This window comes from Manis pentadactyla, chromosome 11 (genome assembly GCF_030020395.1).
Source record: "Manis pentadactyla isolate mManPen7 chromosome 11, mManPen7.hap1, whole genome shotgun sequence".
Classification (NCBI taxonomy): Eukaryota; Metazoa; Chordata; class Mammalia; order Pholidota; family Manidae; genus Manis; species Manis pentadactyla.
Genome location: NC_080029.1, coordinates 107,543,960 through 107,558,608, shown reverse-complemented (window position 1 = coordinate 107,558,608; position 14,649 = coordinate 107,543,960). Strand labels below are relative to the sequence as shown.

The 14,649-nt window shown below is 37.1% G+C and overlaps 1 protein-coding gene across 4 annotated transcripts in view; it reads left to right on the top strand.

Annotated features, from left to right (window-relative positions):
• Positions 1-14,358, top strand: part of SLTM (SAFB like transcription modulator) — a 48,146-nt gene extending 33,788 nt beyond the window's left edge. For all 4 annotated transcript variants that reach the window (XM_036903021.2, XM_036903019.2, XM_036903020.2 and 1 more), the window contains exons 9-21: positions 994-1,112; positions 2,943-3,092; positions 3,326-3,429; positions 3,537-3,703; positions 4,245-4,330; positions 4,551-4,714; positions 7,051-7,231; positions 7,912-8,036; positions 8,694-8,864; positions 9,220-9,534; positions 9,649-9,793; positions 11,580-11,740; positions 13,300-14,358. In XM_036903021.2, coding sequence (XP_036758916.2) covers positions 994-1,112; positions 2,943-3,092; positions 3,326-3,429; positions 3,537-3,703; positions 4,245-4,330; positions 4,551-4,714; positions 7,051-7,231; positions 7,912-8,036; positions 8,694-8,864; positions 9,220-9,534; positions 9,649-9,793; positions 11,580-11,740; positions 13,300-13,408 — 1,997 coding nt within the window. In that variant the 3' untranslated portion in view covers positions 13,409-14,358. The remainder of the gene's footprint in view (positions 1-993; positions 1,113-2,942; positions 3,093-3,325; positions 3,430-3,536; positions 3,704-4,244; positions 4,331-4,550; positions 4,715-7,050; positions 7,232-7,911; positions 8,037-8,693; positions 8,865-9,219; positions 9,535-9,648; positions 9,794-11,579; positions 11,741-13,299) is intronic.
• Positions 14,359-14,649: the final 291 nt, after the last annotated feature.

Below are 14,649 nucleotides of genomic sequence, written 5' to 3'. Positions count from 1 at the left end.
TTAAAAATATTTGAGTCATGTATGTGTTTCCTTGTATGTCTACACAGACAGTAATTTTTCAACTAAAACTTGTGGCATGTAATTTTTTAAAGCATTAAAAATTTTGCTCTTTTTACATATAATGAGGTTATAACATTTTTACTTTTAATTGTTTATATATTGTTTCTCTTAAAGTGGGTAAGAACTGTTTTTCAAATTAAGTCAAATAAATGAAAATTCCCCTTTTATAAGGGCACATTTGAAGAAAAGCACTGAGGGGTGACTGGCTAGGCCTATAGTCTAAGAAATGGCATCTTTATGTATGAAACCATAATTTATATATGGAAATAGTACAGAAATGATTCATATAACCATTTACCTAATAGAAAGAATTTCAGGGTCTCTGATCTTACTCTTATAACTAATCTTTTTTTTTAGAGGATTGATTTTATTTATTAAACCCAGTATTATCCAGCTGCATATAATTCCTATTTTCTTTTACTCTTTCTCTAATAGAGAGTGAAGATGAGCTGGATTATTAGTCTTTGTTACTAAGCATTTAAGTTCTTGAAAGCAGTTTATCCCTTCCTTTGACTTTTTCCTCTTGCACTCCCAACTCCTCAGGATCCAAAGCCCACAACAGATGTAGGTAATTAAGCAGTCTGGCTATTCCTAGATGCTTGTTTCCTGGTTGTCTGTATTCAGTGTAGTAGTAGAGTATAAATTATTAAACTTTATAGGGAAAGTCCAAGACACATAATTGATGTCTTACCCACTTTTGGCTTAAAACTCATGTGGTAGGAAGTATACAGATGTGCAGACTTGTCTCCTCACTAGTTGTGTTGTCTATTACTGTGTTTAACAAAGCTATAGGATTTTTGATACAGTAAGGTTGTATTACCAAAATTAAATGAGAGTATTTTATAATTTTGGAAGAATATGGCCCTAATAATTTTTTAAAAAGAACAAATTCCAATTGAGATAATTAACTGTCTGATATTAAATCTATTCTAGGAAGTACAAGTAGTACTAGTGGTAGCAGTGGAAGCTCAACTAAAAATATCTGGGTTAGTGGACTTTCTTCTAATACCAAAGCTGCTGATTTGAAGAACCTCTTTGGCAAATACGGAAAGGTACATTCTTTTTAACTTTTTATCTGTTTGAAGCAAGGATTGTATTCAAAGTAGTTTTATATAAAATCTTCTAATTTCTTGTTTCTTTTAGCTCTATTGTAGGCATAGTTACCTAGTTCTGTGGTAATGGACAGTTTCGTCATATAATCTCACTCTTGGGATCTTTGTATTAAAAGCTCATATTGTAAGCCCATTTAAGCCAAGCTGTGAGTTTAATTCATCCCGTTCATCATTATCTTTCTAGGACCTAAAATTAGTAGACTACTATTAGGCATTGGGATATAGAATTGGAAACAAAACATAACCAAAACCATTGTGTACCCTTCCTCCTACAGACTCCAGGACAGTGGAGAAAAATGTAAACCTGATAAGAATATACTTAATCCTAAATTGTAATATGTGATGTGAAGGAAGAGTGCAGTGTGCCAGAAGGGCAAGAGGGGAGGCTTTACTGTGGTTGCTTCATTGTGGCATATTGGGGAGACTTAACTATGAGAAGAATGGGCAATAACTAAATGAATATTCAGTTAACAGCTATTGATTTGAATTGCAGTTGATCTGTATCTGTTAGCTCACTGACTATTTTCTACTTTACATTTTAGTTTCAATATACATCAGATAATAAAAACCTGCATTGTAAGCTCTTCGATAGCAGGACTTACCTACCATACTTTGTATGGCAGGCTTTCAAATATTTATTAAATTAATGACCAATATTGATAACTAGCCATTAATGAATGTTAAAAAAATCTGTCCTGTTGGTTTTAGGAGTTTTGTTTTGTTTTGTTTTTAAGTTAGAGAGGTGCCTGAGCATTAAGGAGTTCTAGTAGATGTCAGATTCAGAACACGGAGAATCATAGTTCCATGATCAGCTGCAATATATATATTTTTTGTTATTTTTTCAATAATTTATTGTTAGAGATAAAAAAATGTTTTAATGTTGGCATATATTAGGACAACAACTAAGGGTACCATGTACTTGATAACAAGACCGTGGGCTTAAAAATTAAACTGCTATTGGGGCAAGTCAGCCTTATTACCTAAAGTGAAGATAAAAGCTGATAGTTTCCAGTCACCCACCTCATATAACCTCCTGAATTCCCTGTTTACCCCTTCCTGGCATCATGTCTGTGTTCCTCTCTGTTCAGCACTAGGTTGTTCTCTCGCTTTTCTTCTCACTTACCCATCCCTTCCTTGTTTCTCTTAACTATTCATTTTTATAATTGAAATTATTTGTCACTTTTTTATTGGTATAAATTTTAAAAGCACGTATATATGGAAAGTGTGTCTTATTAGAGTGTATTTATTTAGGGTGTATTTTTAGGGCTTTTTAAAATGTGGCTGAATCTTTACTCGTCTGATAGTGACTCATTATAACAGTGTTAACACTCATCTAGAAACTTTCTATAAACTTACTCTTTTTTTTTTTTTTTTTTTTAACTCTTACGAGATTCGTTTTAGGTCAATGATAGGGAAATTTTGGCCCAAATGTAATTGAGGATATTTTTTTGTTGCTTTTCTTAATTGTGCCATTACTTCAGTTGTGACTAATTGTGTTTTGGCTATGTATTTTTAAAAATTAAAAAGAAAAAAAACTTAAAGTAGGTTAAATTGCTTTTTGACACTTTAAATTGTCCCCTGTATATTTACTAAGTACTTACAGGGAAGGTAGATGGTGTTCACAAGGATAAAAAAAAGAATAATGTATATCTAAGTTTATCCTTTATCCTGAATATATCTTTTAATTTGAATAGTCTCGGTTTTAAAGTTTCAACTATTTAGAAATGTATGTAGTTGTAAAACTTCCTGAAGTATAATCTTATTTTATAGGTTCTGAGTGCAAAGGTAGTTACAAATGCTCGAAGTCCTGGAGCAAAGTGTTATGGCATTGTAACTATGTCTTCAAGCACAGAGGTGTCCAGGTGTATTGCACATCTTCATCGTACTGAGCTGCATGGACAGCTGATTTCTGTTGAAAAAGTAAGCTTGCACAGATGTTTGCAAAAGGGAGGGCACTTTGAAGGCTAGTAATTCTCAATTTAAAGTGTTGCACTGGTAGGGAGAAGAACTAGGAAATGATTTTTGTTTTTATGTATTCATTTTTACTTTCTTTCTTGCATGTTTTCCAAATTTTAATCATCAACATTCTCTCTATATGATAAAAATGTTACTTTAAAACTTAATAGTTTTTTTTTTCTGTTTAAACCTTTCAGGTTAAAGGTGATCCTTCTAAGAAAGAATTGAAGAAAGAAAACGATGAGAAGAGTAGTTCAAGAAATTCTGGAGACAAAAAAAATATGAGTGATAGAAGTAGCAAGTAAGGATTTATTTTTTTGATAAGCACATAGACTTTTTTGGTAAATTTGATGAAGGTTCATTTGGTAAATTTGTTCTGTTCATTTCTTGTGCGGGTGGTATGGTTAGGACACAAGCCTCTGTCAAAAAAGAAGAGAAAAGGTCATCTGAGAAATCTGAAAAAAAAGAAAACAAGGATACTAAGAAAATAGAAGGTAAAGATGAGAAGAATGATAATGGATCAAGTGGCCAAACTTCAGAATCGATTAAAAAAAATGAAGAAAAGAAGCGAATAAGTATGCTATGTATCTTTCTTCTCAATCCCTTTCTCAATGCATTCTATAACTTAATTTTTATAGTGGAAGGGAAAACTTGAGATTATGATTCAGATAAATATTTAAATTTTGTTGTTAAATGTCACCGTTGTAGAAAAGGAGGTCTAATGGAACTAATTGCCTCTCCTTTTCTGTTCTTGGGAAACAAATGTGTTCTTCCAGCTAAGCCCCTGCAGACTGTAATTTTTAGGTTGTCATCTAAATACGAGGTTGCTAAAAGTATCTTTAATAGTTTAAATTAAATCTGGGCTGACTTAAAAGAGTCATTGATGTATAGCTGTATAATTGAGTTGGGATTTTTTTGATATCACTACAAGTATTTATGTTAGTGGACTGAGCTATTTTATAAACTTTGCATATAAGTTCTCATAGAATAAGTAGGTTTTTTATTTCATTAGTTTACGAATATCTGGCTATTTAAGAATTCAGCATTTTTACTTTATTTTCTTTTTTAATGAGATCTTTTTTAGACATTTGTTAATCTAATTTTTTTCTCCCTAAGGTTCAAAGAGTCCAGGACATATGGTAATACTAGACCAAACTAAAGGAGATCATTGTAGGCCATCAAGAAGAGGAAGATATGAGAAAGTAAGTCTCTAAGAGGGATGTTGTATGCCATTCCACCCCTTTCCAAAAGAAGATAGTTCTGTTACCTCTGTAACCATTTTTTGCATACTTCCATGCTAGAAAATCTGAAGCAAAGGGAATGTCATTACTCATTCAAGCTTTTTAAATGACCGGCTGAACTTGAAAAACAAAGACAAAAATTATTTTAAGTTTTAGTCCTATTGTAATTTTGTTTCTATAGATTCATGGACGAAGCAAGGAAAAAGAGAGAGCTAGCCTAGATAAAAAAAGGGACAAAGACTACCGAAGAAAAGACATCTTGCCTTTTGAAAAGATGAAAGAACAAAGATTGAGAGAACATTTAGTTCGTTTTGAAAGACTGCGGCGAGCAATGGAGCTTCGAAGGTAGGCAGAGAGTCTATGAGTCTGTTTTATGCCTGTCTTTAACTGTAGGTGCGTCTTTAGCACTAGTTACAAACCAGATTTCTGAAAATGGTATTCCCACAAAAAGCTGTTTGCTACTTTTAAGAAGTGCAGTAAAATCTTGTGATTTCTTAAGTTTGCATATAGTATTTTACAGTTTACAAAGTACCTTTCCATCTATTCTTTCTGTCTCAACAGTTCTGTGAGATTAGTTGTGCCCATTATATAACTGAGAAAAATGGAGGCCCAGAGAGGCTTAAGTGACTCTTCCAATGCCACATGGCTAATGAAGTGGCAGAGTCGGGACTCAGACCCAAGTCTTCTGACTCCAAGTCCAATGCTCTTTCCTCTACTCCAAAGCTGCCGCCATGAAAAAATATGACTTTAAAGGAAAAACTGATTTTGAGATAAGATAGTCTCAATGTAAGCTACAGTATTCAAATAGTTTGTTGACATTTTAGGAAAATTTCATTGTACTTTGGATTAAAGCCCAAGTGAAGGAAGATTTGCCCCGTGAGCCTTACTGTGCTCAAGCTCTATTCTAAAGCAAGCTTTCTCTTCAAAACAGCCTGAGAACAAAACAGAGCATTGCTATTTTTAGTGGCACTATCTCAGCAGTTTGTGGAGAGTGCCGGTTTGCTTCTGTGTGTCAGTTGTTGGATGCCACTTACAGTATATTATAAAGTTTCCAAATATTAACTTATCTTGTTGAGAGGTCATTTAGCATGGGATTTCATCTATTTGTTCACAAGAGTGTTAGGAACTACTGAGATACTTTTAATATGACTGCTGCTATTATTAAAAGGAAATAACCCTTGCATTACAGAACTCAGAATTTTTTTTGATGAAAGCCTGGTATGCTGAGCTTCCTATTTATGTGACAGGTAGTGAAGGGAGTGAGAGTGGGAGCTACTAGAGCAGTGATTCTCAAACCTATCAGACCCTTTTATGTAAAAAATGTTGCAACACCTTCTTTAGTATTCTGAAATGAAAGTGATACCTGTATAAATAATTTCCAGAAAATCAATATAATGCCTTAACCCTAATATAAGGAGAAATAAAAGTAATTTATAATGAAGTATATGTTCCAGATATGAATGTTGAGGCAAGACTCTAGGAGATGTAATGAAGTAGTCAGATATTTGCACCCCTCCTTATAGACTGAATGAGAATGTGACAGCCACAAACACAGACTGATACTAATGTGTTATATTGGTGAGTCAAATAGTAGGAGTGGTGTTGACATTGTGACGTGATTTCTGAAATGGGTGAACAATTCTTGGTGAGGTTCTCTAGGAAGTAGTATTTTACCTCTATACTTACATGGGATTGTAGTCTTGGAAATTTTAATGTATATAAAACCATGCCAGAGCAAACCAACCAACCCAGCATATTAAAAACGAGTTAAGTTCTAGGCTCGATTTTTTTTTTTAAGATGATTTTGTTTTGTTTTAATGACATGAATGCACATTATGGCATTTGAAAGGTATTAGGAGTGTTGGATAGTTGTGCAGGACTATCCCGACTTCCATGCATCATAAGATGTTTAGAATCATTGGTCCCCATGCACTAAATGCTGGTACCAGGCCCATGGTCATTGTGACAATTTAAAATGCCCCATGGGGGGGGCAGTATTGAGCCATTGAGGACCACTGGGTTGCTAAAGGAAGACATGCTGATAGACAAAATACCCTGGGTGCCTTAGAGAGGAAATGAGAAAAACACATGAAAAGTCTAGTACAGTAACTTAATTCAGTTCAGCAAACATTTGAACCTCCTGACTAAAAAAAAACATGTTACCTGGAACCGTATTATTATGGGCCAGTGAATGCTCCAGAAAGCCCATAAGGGCAACCATTTTATTATATATGCATATATGTTGACGTTGATGGGTCTGATCCCAAGTCATCAAAATAATATATTCCTTGTTTAAGGAGACAGAATATGTACTAGATACAGAAAATTTTTCTGTCTACAATAGAAGTTGTAGTTTTGTAAATTCTATGTAGAATATTGCTTTTTAAAATTATTAATTAATGGACTATTACTATAGTGGGTTTTTTATCTAAACAGGAATCATCTAGGAGGTACCTGCTCTAGAAAATTCCACTGGTCAGTTGACAGTCTTAATAAATAAGTGACAATATTGGAATCTGTTTAAAGTTTTATTTTGAATTCTCTCCAGTTATATTAAAACTTCTTAGACTGAGTTGAAGTTTAAAATTGCCAACCTCAAGGAAAAATTCAAATTCAAAAGCTATTCTCTTTCACACAGTGCTAGCATAATTTAAGTATTTCTAAATACTGATTTTTGTTAGACGAAGAGAGATTGCAGAAAGAGAGCGTCGAGAGCGAGAACGCATTAGAATAATTCGTGAACGGGAAGAACGGGAACGCTTACAGAGAGAGAGAGAGCGCCTAGAAATTGAAAGGCAAAAACTAGAGAGAGAGAGGATGGAACGCGAACGCTTGGAAAGGGAACGCATTCGTATTGAACAGGTGCAGTCAGAAAATCTTTTCATCTTAAATAACCTTTTTTAAACCCTGTGATTTTTGCCCTAAAATTTGCTTTACATTTTGTAAAGCGTCTATAGAATGAGTTTAGCTAATGAGCTTTTATTAAGTGCCCCTGAAAGATAATGGTGAATTAGGTGCTAGTTAAAGATACATTTCATAGTGACTTTGTTCTAGCCAATTGGTGATAACTCAAGTTCTGCAATATCATGGCAGCCTAATAGTCTGAGCATAGGACTATGAGTCCAGAGTAGTTGTAATCCAGGCTCTGTCACTGTCCCAGTCTCACAAAATAACTCTTTCCTTATTTGTTACACTGGGAGTGATTTCCCAAGGCTGGAAGGAAATAATGCCTCTCTTTGCAGAATTGTACCCTCAATTTTAAGGCACTTAGTCTCCATACGTATTAAGAACTCTAATTCCCTTTAGGGTACTTTCGTTTCAGTGATTAAACTGAATCTGACCTTCCCGATTACTGGCCAGCTTTTACCAAACCCAGTCTGTTATTTTTAATGTTGTGGAACAGTAGCCAAAACCCGCGTGGCTGATGACGGAAGTCAGGTCTGTCATTATGTGTCGGCCCCAGGCGTTGGCCGGCAGGGCTAGAGCGGGTTGCCACGCGCTTGCCCACGTCTCACTGCGCCGTGTCCCCCTGTGCCCTGAAGGAGCGCCGCCGGGAGGCCGAGCGCGTGGCACGTGAGCGGGAGGAGCTGCGGCGCCAGCAGCAGCAGCTGCGCTATGAGCAGGAGAAGAGGAGCGCCCTGAAGCGGCCGCGCGACGTGGACCACAGGTACCCGGGGCAGTCACGTGCCACAGGGCTGGGCAGGCCAGCACGTCTTCCGGCAGGCGCGTGCTCCCCCCGATTGCCATCGGCCCGTTCGGCCGGAGCCCTGCGACCGCAGAAGGCCTTGGGGTGATGCAGAGAGAGCCCCAAGTGGAAGTTATAACATGGAAACACTGAAGTATAGGTTCTGATGCGTGAGCGTGTTCATGCTTAACAGATTTAAGAATTATAGTCATGTAATTTTTGTAATAGAAATTCAATGAGACTTAGTTGATTATGTTAAGAAATAGGTGGAATGAATGAATTACGCTTAGGACTTACCACCAACCTTTTCAAAAAGTTAAGTATAAATGAGAAGGTTGTGTACTGCTGGTTACAATTATATTATAAAGTGGTATCAACTATCTTGTTTTTTCCATTTTATGATTTTCAAACACAATTTTTCAACTGTTTTCTCCTGTGAAATTCCTTTAACACTATATAACTTAATATAATTTAGTAATTCATTCTTTGCTAGTTCTTGTAACAGAATGCTTTGTGTCTTGAGTTTATTAGCCCTCTGTATCCACAGTTCCTAGTATGTGGTATGTATGACTCCCAAGTAAGTGTTGTTTGATTATTGGAAAACTAATTTATATAAATGAGCAAATATTTTTCTTCAAGGCGAGATGATCCTTACTGGAGCGAGAATAAAAAGTTGTCTCTAGATACAGATGCACGATTTGGTCATGGATCTGACTATTCTCGCCAACAAAACAGATTTAATGACTTTGATCACCGAGAGAGGGGCAGGTTTCCTGAGAGTTCAACAGTACAATCTTCATCTTTTGACAGGTAAATAGATACTTTGAAAATTGTTGTGAGCTTTACTAGTGATAAATTTGGTTTTCTATTACAATCTCAAGTAGTACAGGTCAGAACTGAACAGTAAAGCATCTTCAGGAAGGCAGTGACTTGCATGTGTGCTGTGATTCTTCCTGGATGCTAAAAACCAACCTTCATTTCATGTCAGACATTTAGCTCAATTTAAAAAAATATGAGTTACTATAATGAACAATTATGGCTTTTTTGGAGGCTTTGCCTTAACTTTTAAAGTAAGTGTAATTATTGCAGTTTGTGCAAATAAAGTTAAGAATAAGGCCAAGTAAGTACTTCTCAGGATTTATACTCTGTTTTGGGTAATCAATAGGCGGGAACGCTTTGTTGGTCAAAGTGAAGGAAAAAAAACACGGCCTACCACACGAAGAGAAGATCCAGGTTTTGAAAGGTACCCCAAAAGTTTCAGTGATTCCAGAAGAAATGAGCCTCCACCACCAAGAAATGAACTTAGAGAATCAGACAGGAGAGAAGTACGAGGCGAACGAGATGAGAGGAGAACCGTGATCATTCATGACAGGCCTGATATCACTCACCCTAGACATCCTCGAGAAGCAGGGCCCAATCCATCTAGACCGACTACCTGGAAAAGTGAAGGAGGCATGTCCACTGACAAACGAGACACCAGGTATCCGTGTAGTTTCTGATGCCTAGCTAGTTGTATATAATGTGTTTGGGTTAAAAAAAAAAAAAAGGTATAATAGAGTTTTGATCATGTGTGATATGGGCTTTTATTTAACAGAGTTGAAAGGCCTGAGCGATCCGGGAGAGAAGTATCCGGACACAGTGGGAGAGGGGCTCCGCCCGGGAGCCGCAGTGATGCTTCAGGGTATGGAAGCAGAGAGGGGGACAGGGGCGTGATCTCAGACCGCGGCGGCGGAGCCCAGGTAAATGCCTGCCTCTGAAGGTTTGTTGTCACGTCTTTGGAAATAAATTTAGAGAACTTATTATTTTGATGTGGTCTAGATTAATTAGATTAGCATGAATAGGAGACTAGTTTCTTACAAAAGATCTTAATATTTCTCATACTTTACTGTTAGTATTTGAGCATCAGTAGTCCAAAGAAGTAGGATACTAACCTTGAAATTCTTACTTCATTTTTATTCAACTTCCTGCTGAAATTTGAGAATTGTTGTATTTGGTAGATGAGCCTTCCTAAGGACGAAGGGTTTGTTTATTTGGCTTTACTTCTTTTTAAGAAATTGGGGGATGGGATTAGATGGGATTCTTTGGCCCTTGTCTTTCTTTCCCTTTCTCTTTTTCCTTTTTTGAAGATACTCATTTCTCTCCTTCAGGAAGTAGCTTAAAGTGTAGAACTAAAATAAAACTTCTGTCTCTTTTTTGTTCTTTTATTTCTAAAGGTAGGTGAGTGGAATATTTTTTTCTTAATTGCTTTTTACTCTTGTGACACTTTATTGGCTTGAATATTCTGTAAGTTAATGAGCTCAGGCAGAGGTAAGTATCATCATCTCAGCAACTCCAATGAGCAAAACCCTTCTGTCTGATTTAAAAGCATTCTGTTGCTGAAATACTGGCATATGGGTTAATGGTAGCACAGATAGAATATCCTCTTAAATTATGTGCAAAAAGAATTCCAAAGTACACGTGTATATCCATTTTTCAACCTGTTTTATATTCTGATGCTTTGTGTCTTATTTGAATATGTATCAAGTTTTATAGCAACATTTTCTACAGTACTAGTTGGTTAGTGCTATGGCTCTAATAGTGCTAAAGTGTAGGAATATTTTTTAATCCCTTGTTATTCTAGCTACTACCACTGTACACTTCCCATTTCAACCATAACATTTATGAAGCGGACTTGGGCTTGATGGCATTATAAACTTCAGTGTTTCAAGTAAGGAGAAATTCCCAGGAGATCAGTTCATTGAGCTGTTTACCCTGAACAGAACTTTTAAGACTGGGTATATGATCCAGATACTCTGCCTTACTTAGAGTAAAACTTCAGGCAGTGCCATAGACTAGCTCCCTGCATTCAGATACACTTTTAGAAAAAGTGGCCTGCGGAGGAGCTCCTGTGCTTCCCCCGAAATCTGAATTTAATGACATGAGTGTAAGAGGTGTTCTGCCAGTATGACATCTCTGCAGGGTTCCTGCAGCTTTGTTTTCTGTAGGCTGAGTACCATAACTGTTGACTCTGTTTTCTTTGGATCCTTAGTTCTATGCCTTTTCTTTATGCTCGCTACTCCGTTTTTGATAGTCATGGTTATAGGACCTTGTACGAGCCGTAGCACTAACTGACTGACTCTGTAAAATAAGATGACGACTCCTGTTTCTGTGTGCTGTTTGTCTAGTGATTATGTATCTCACCTTGATTTGTCTTAAAGGTTTGACTCACTGTGCCTTCTTACATTTATGCAGATCTAGGCATTATATACAGATCCAGAATACTCAAGAGTCAAAAAGTGCATGAGTGTAGAAGGTATAGAAATAGAAATTAGAGTGCTGAATTGTGTCCTCCGTCCCCTATTCTGAAGCCTTTGTGGCTTCTCTATACAAAATAGATGGAAAACCTTTTCATATGCTGTTGAATTATTCATTCTCTTTCTTCTCAGACATCTTAATAATTTTCTTTTGACATTGAAAGCACACCAGTGTAAATAAATTGGCATGAGGCTAAAGGTGTCATAACTCTTTTAATACACTCTTCTTTAGCACTATCCTGAAGAGCGACACGTGGTCGAACGCCATGGACGGGACACAAGTGGACCAAGGAAAACGTGGCATGGCCCCCCTTCCCAGGGGCCTGGCTATCATGATGCAAGGCGGACGGGTGAGGGCAGGACAGGAGCAGGCATGATAACCCAGCATACCAGGTATGTGGTTCATCAGTTAGGACTTTTCTGCCAGTGCATAACCAAGTCTCTATCCTGTCATTAAACATATTAAAGCTTCTGAGAGTTTGAACTGCAACTAGAAACATCCAAGGTCTGCCCACACATTTCCCCATATTAACTGAAAACCTATAGGAGATTATATGCAGGACAACTGATGTTAATTTGTTTGTATTCTCATTATAAGTTAATTGACTGGCATTCTTGCATATTGATCCACATATAGGTATGTCTGTGTGTCATAATTTGGTAGATAATGACCATTAACTTCATACTGGAACCATCTTGTTCACCACCTATCATTCCTAAAATTCCTAGAAAGAAGAAACTGGAAGTATGTTCTGCTCCCTCCCCTTTCAGAGTTTCAGCAAAACTTTTGGGCTTTTATCCCAAAGCCTGTTTACATGCTAAGAGGCGAGCTTTATTTTCTTTTCACACCAACATTCATTGTGGCTCTTCAGCTGGCAAGTCTTTGGCCCTTCCCTTCTTACATGCCTTCCTTTCTTCCCAGTCCCCTGTCTTAGAAGAGACACTAGCTTGGCTCTGCAACCCAAGTCGTAAGGATTTTTTTGATCACTCCTACTGTCAAACTGAAGTGAGTGTGTGTACCATACTTGTACCTGCCTCTGTCTTTGGTTTTTCAAGGTCACCAATACCTTTTTCTCTTGATAAATACTGATTCCTGTATTTTCTTAGTTTGCCAGTGGCATTACACATCTCATTTACCCTGAAGAGAAAACATGGGCTTCATCTTTATCTTAAGTCCTAGAGTAAATTTCTAAGTGTGGTTCAGTTTTTAAAAATACTGGTAATAGCTATTCTTCTTCCTCATTTCACTTTCTATTTGCTCTTCCCAAGTAGGTCTTTTTCCTGCTCCATTATTCACCCTATTTCTAAATTAACTATTGGACCTGTTTTGTTATACCATTTACTTGCTCCAAAACCACAAGCAGCTTCTCTAGGTCATAGTATCTAACTAGATTCCTCAGTCTGGCATTCAGACTTTTCCATAATCTCATTTAAAGCACTTCACTGCAGGTTTTATCTCCCAGATTTCTTTTAGGGCTTTTTAATGGCTTTTTTTCCCCCCTTCCACTCATTAATACCTATGTTACATTATACATATCAAATATTCCAGAAATACTTCTTGGAGGATGGGACGACACTCTGTAGCTCAGAGTTTCGGGTCCCTCGTTGGTGCTGCTGCTGCTGGTATGGGGATCATACTCTAGTCATTCATGGGCACACCATTAAACAGCTTCATTAAGGGGCGTTGAAACAAGATTGCCCGAGTTCGGGTCCTTGCTCCGCTACTCACTAGCCATGATCTTGAGCGAGTTACTGAACCTCCATATCTCAGTTTCTTCATCAGTAAAGTGGGGTTAGTAATGTACAAACCTCACAGGACTTTTGAAAAGAGTAAGTCACTTAATGTGGCTAAAGTACAAAGAACAGTGCCTGGTAACTGATAAGCACTTCATAGGTAGAAGCTGATAATTTGTTCTTTTGTTCTAACATTTTTTCTTTAAAACCTTTTTCAGTAATGCATCCCCAATTAATAGAATTGTACAAATCAGTGGCAATTCCATGCCAAGAGGAAGTGGCTCCGGATTTAAGCCATTTAAGGGTGGACCGCCACGACGATTCTGAGAATGAGCTCTCTGCCATGGTTTCAAGATAATTTATTGGAATCTCCTGTAAACTGTACTTGACTACTTACGAAGAGGACCTCTGATTTGCTTGAGAGTTCTGTCAGACTTTACTTTTTTTCTCTTTTTTTAAAATTTAACATGATTGCTTTTCTCAATTTTGGAGAAGATGTTTAAATAGTTCTGTTGTAACTTTTAATAGTTTTGTGTATCATTCAACTTTTTTTCTTGCAGCACCGAGACACATTTGAAAAGATTGGAATCAAAACCATTTTGCTTAATGCTGTGTGAATATAAAAAGTAGCTCGCAGCTGTGTGGTAGTGGTTTGATTTGCAGCACTAGCTCTGTGGCGTCAGGCTCTGCAGTTGCTTCTTTGTCACCAAGCATTTTCAGCCTCCATTTTGAAGGCTGTCTGAGCTTAAAAAGTCTGCTAATTTTTAGAGAATAAGATTGTTCCTTGCATTTCTGAGTATTATGTAACCTATTTTTGCAGAAGGTACTGTTACATTAAGTGCATCTGTGTATCCTGATTTAAGAAAATGTACTCCTTTTTGAAATAAACCTTCATATTCTGTATAGTTGCTAAAGCGTTGAGAACCTTTTTAAGTGTAAAATGAGAACCGATTCTCAGCTTAGTGTAGCGGCACACTTGTTGAGGCTTGCATGGTATGAAATCAAATAGGTTCATGAAACCATGGCCATGAGGTTTGTGTCACTGAGGCTCTTAGACTGAGTTGTGCAGGTAAGTGCACTTCTAGGTCATCTGCACGGTTTGATGGATTGATTCCATCTCTGGGAGTTGTGTGGGTATTAATGTTTCCATGTTCCCAACTATGTTGCGAAGTGGAAAAAACCCAGGCTCTAGATTGGTGAATCAGTGGGTTTTGTAAATACTTGTATGTGGGAAGGCGTTGTTGTCTCTTTGTGAAAATAAAAGTCCACACCCGGAAGTGTATGTGTCTCTGTTTCCAGCTTTTCAGGTTTTAGTTCTCCAGCCCTTTGGAGTTAAACTCAAAGTAATTATTAGATTTAGAGCCGTAAAGGCAGTCTTTTGGTCTTTGTTCCCCAGAAATAAGTCTGACTTTGACCTTTCAGCTCAGTAGCTGGGCAGCACGCACCGTTGAAGTGTTGGAGACTTAACCACTTAGAACTCTTTTTTTAAAGCATCTTGTTTTGGGGAAGCTATTCAAGGTAAATTCTGAATACCACCTCTTAAAAGCCTCCCAGTATTCCTTCATGTA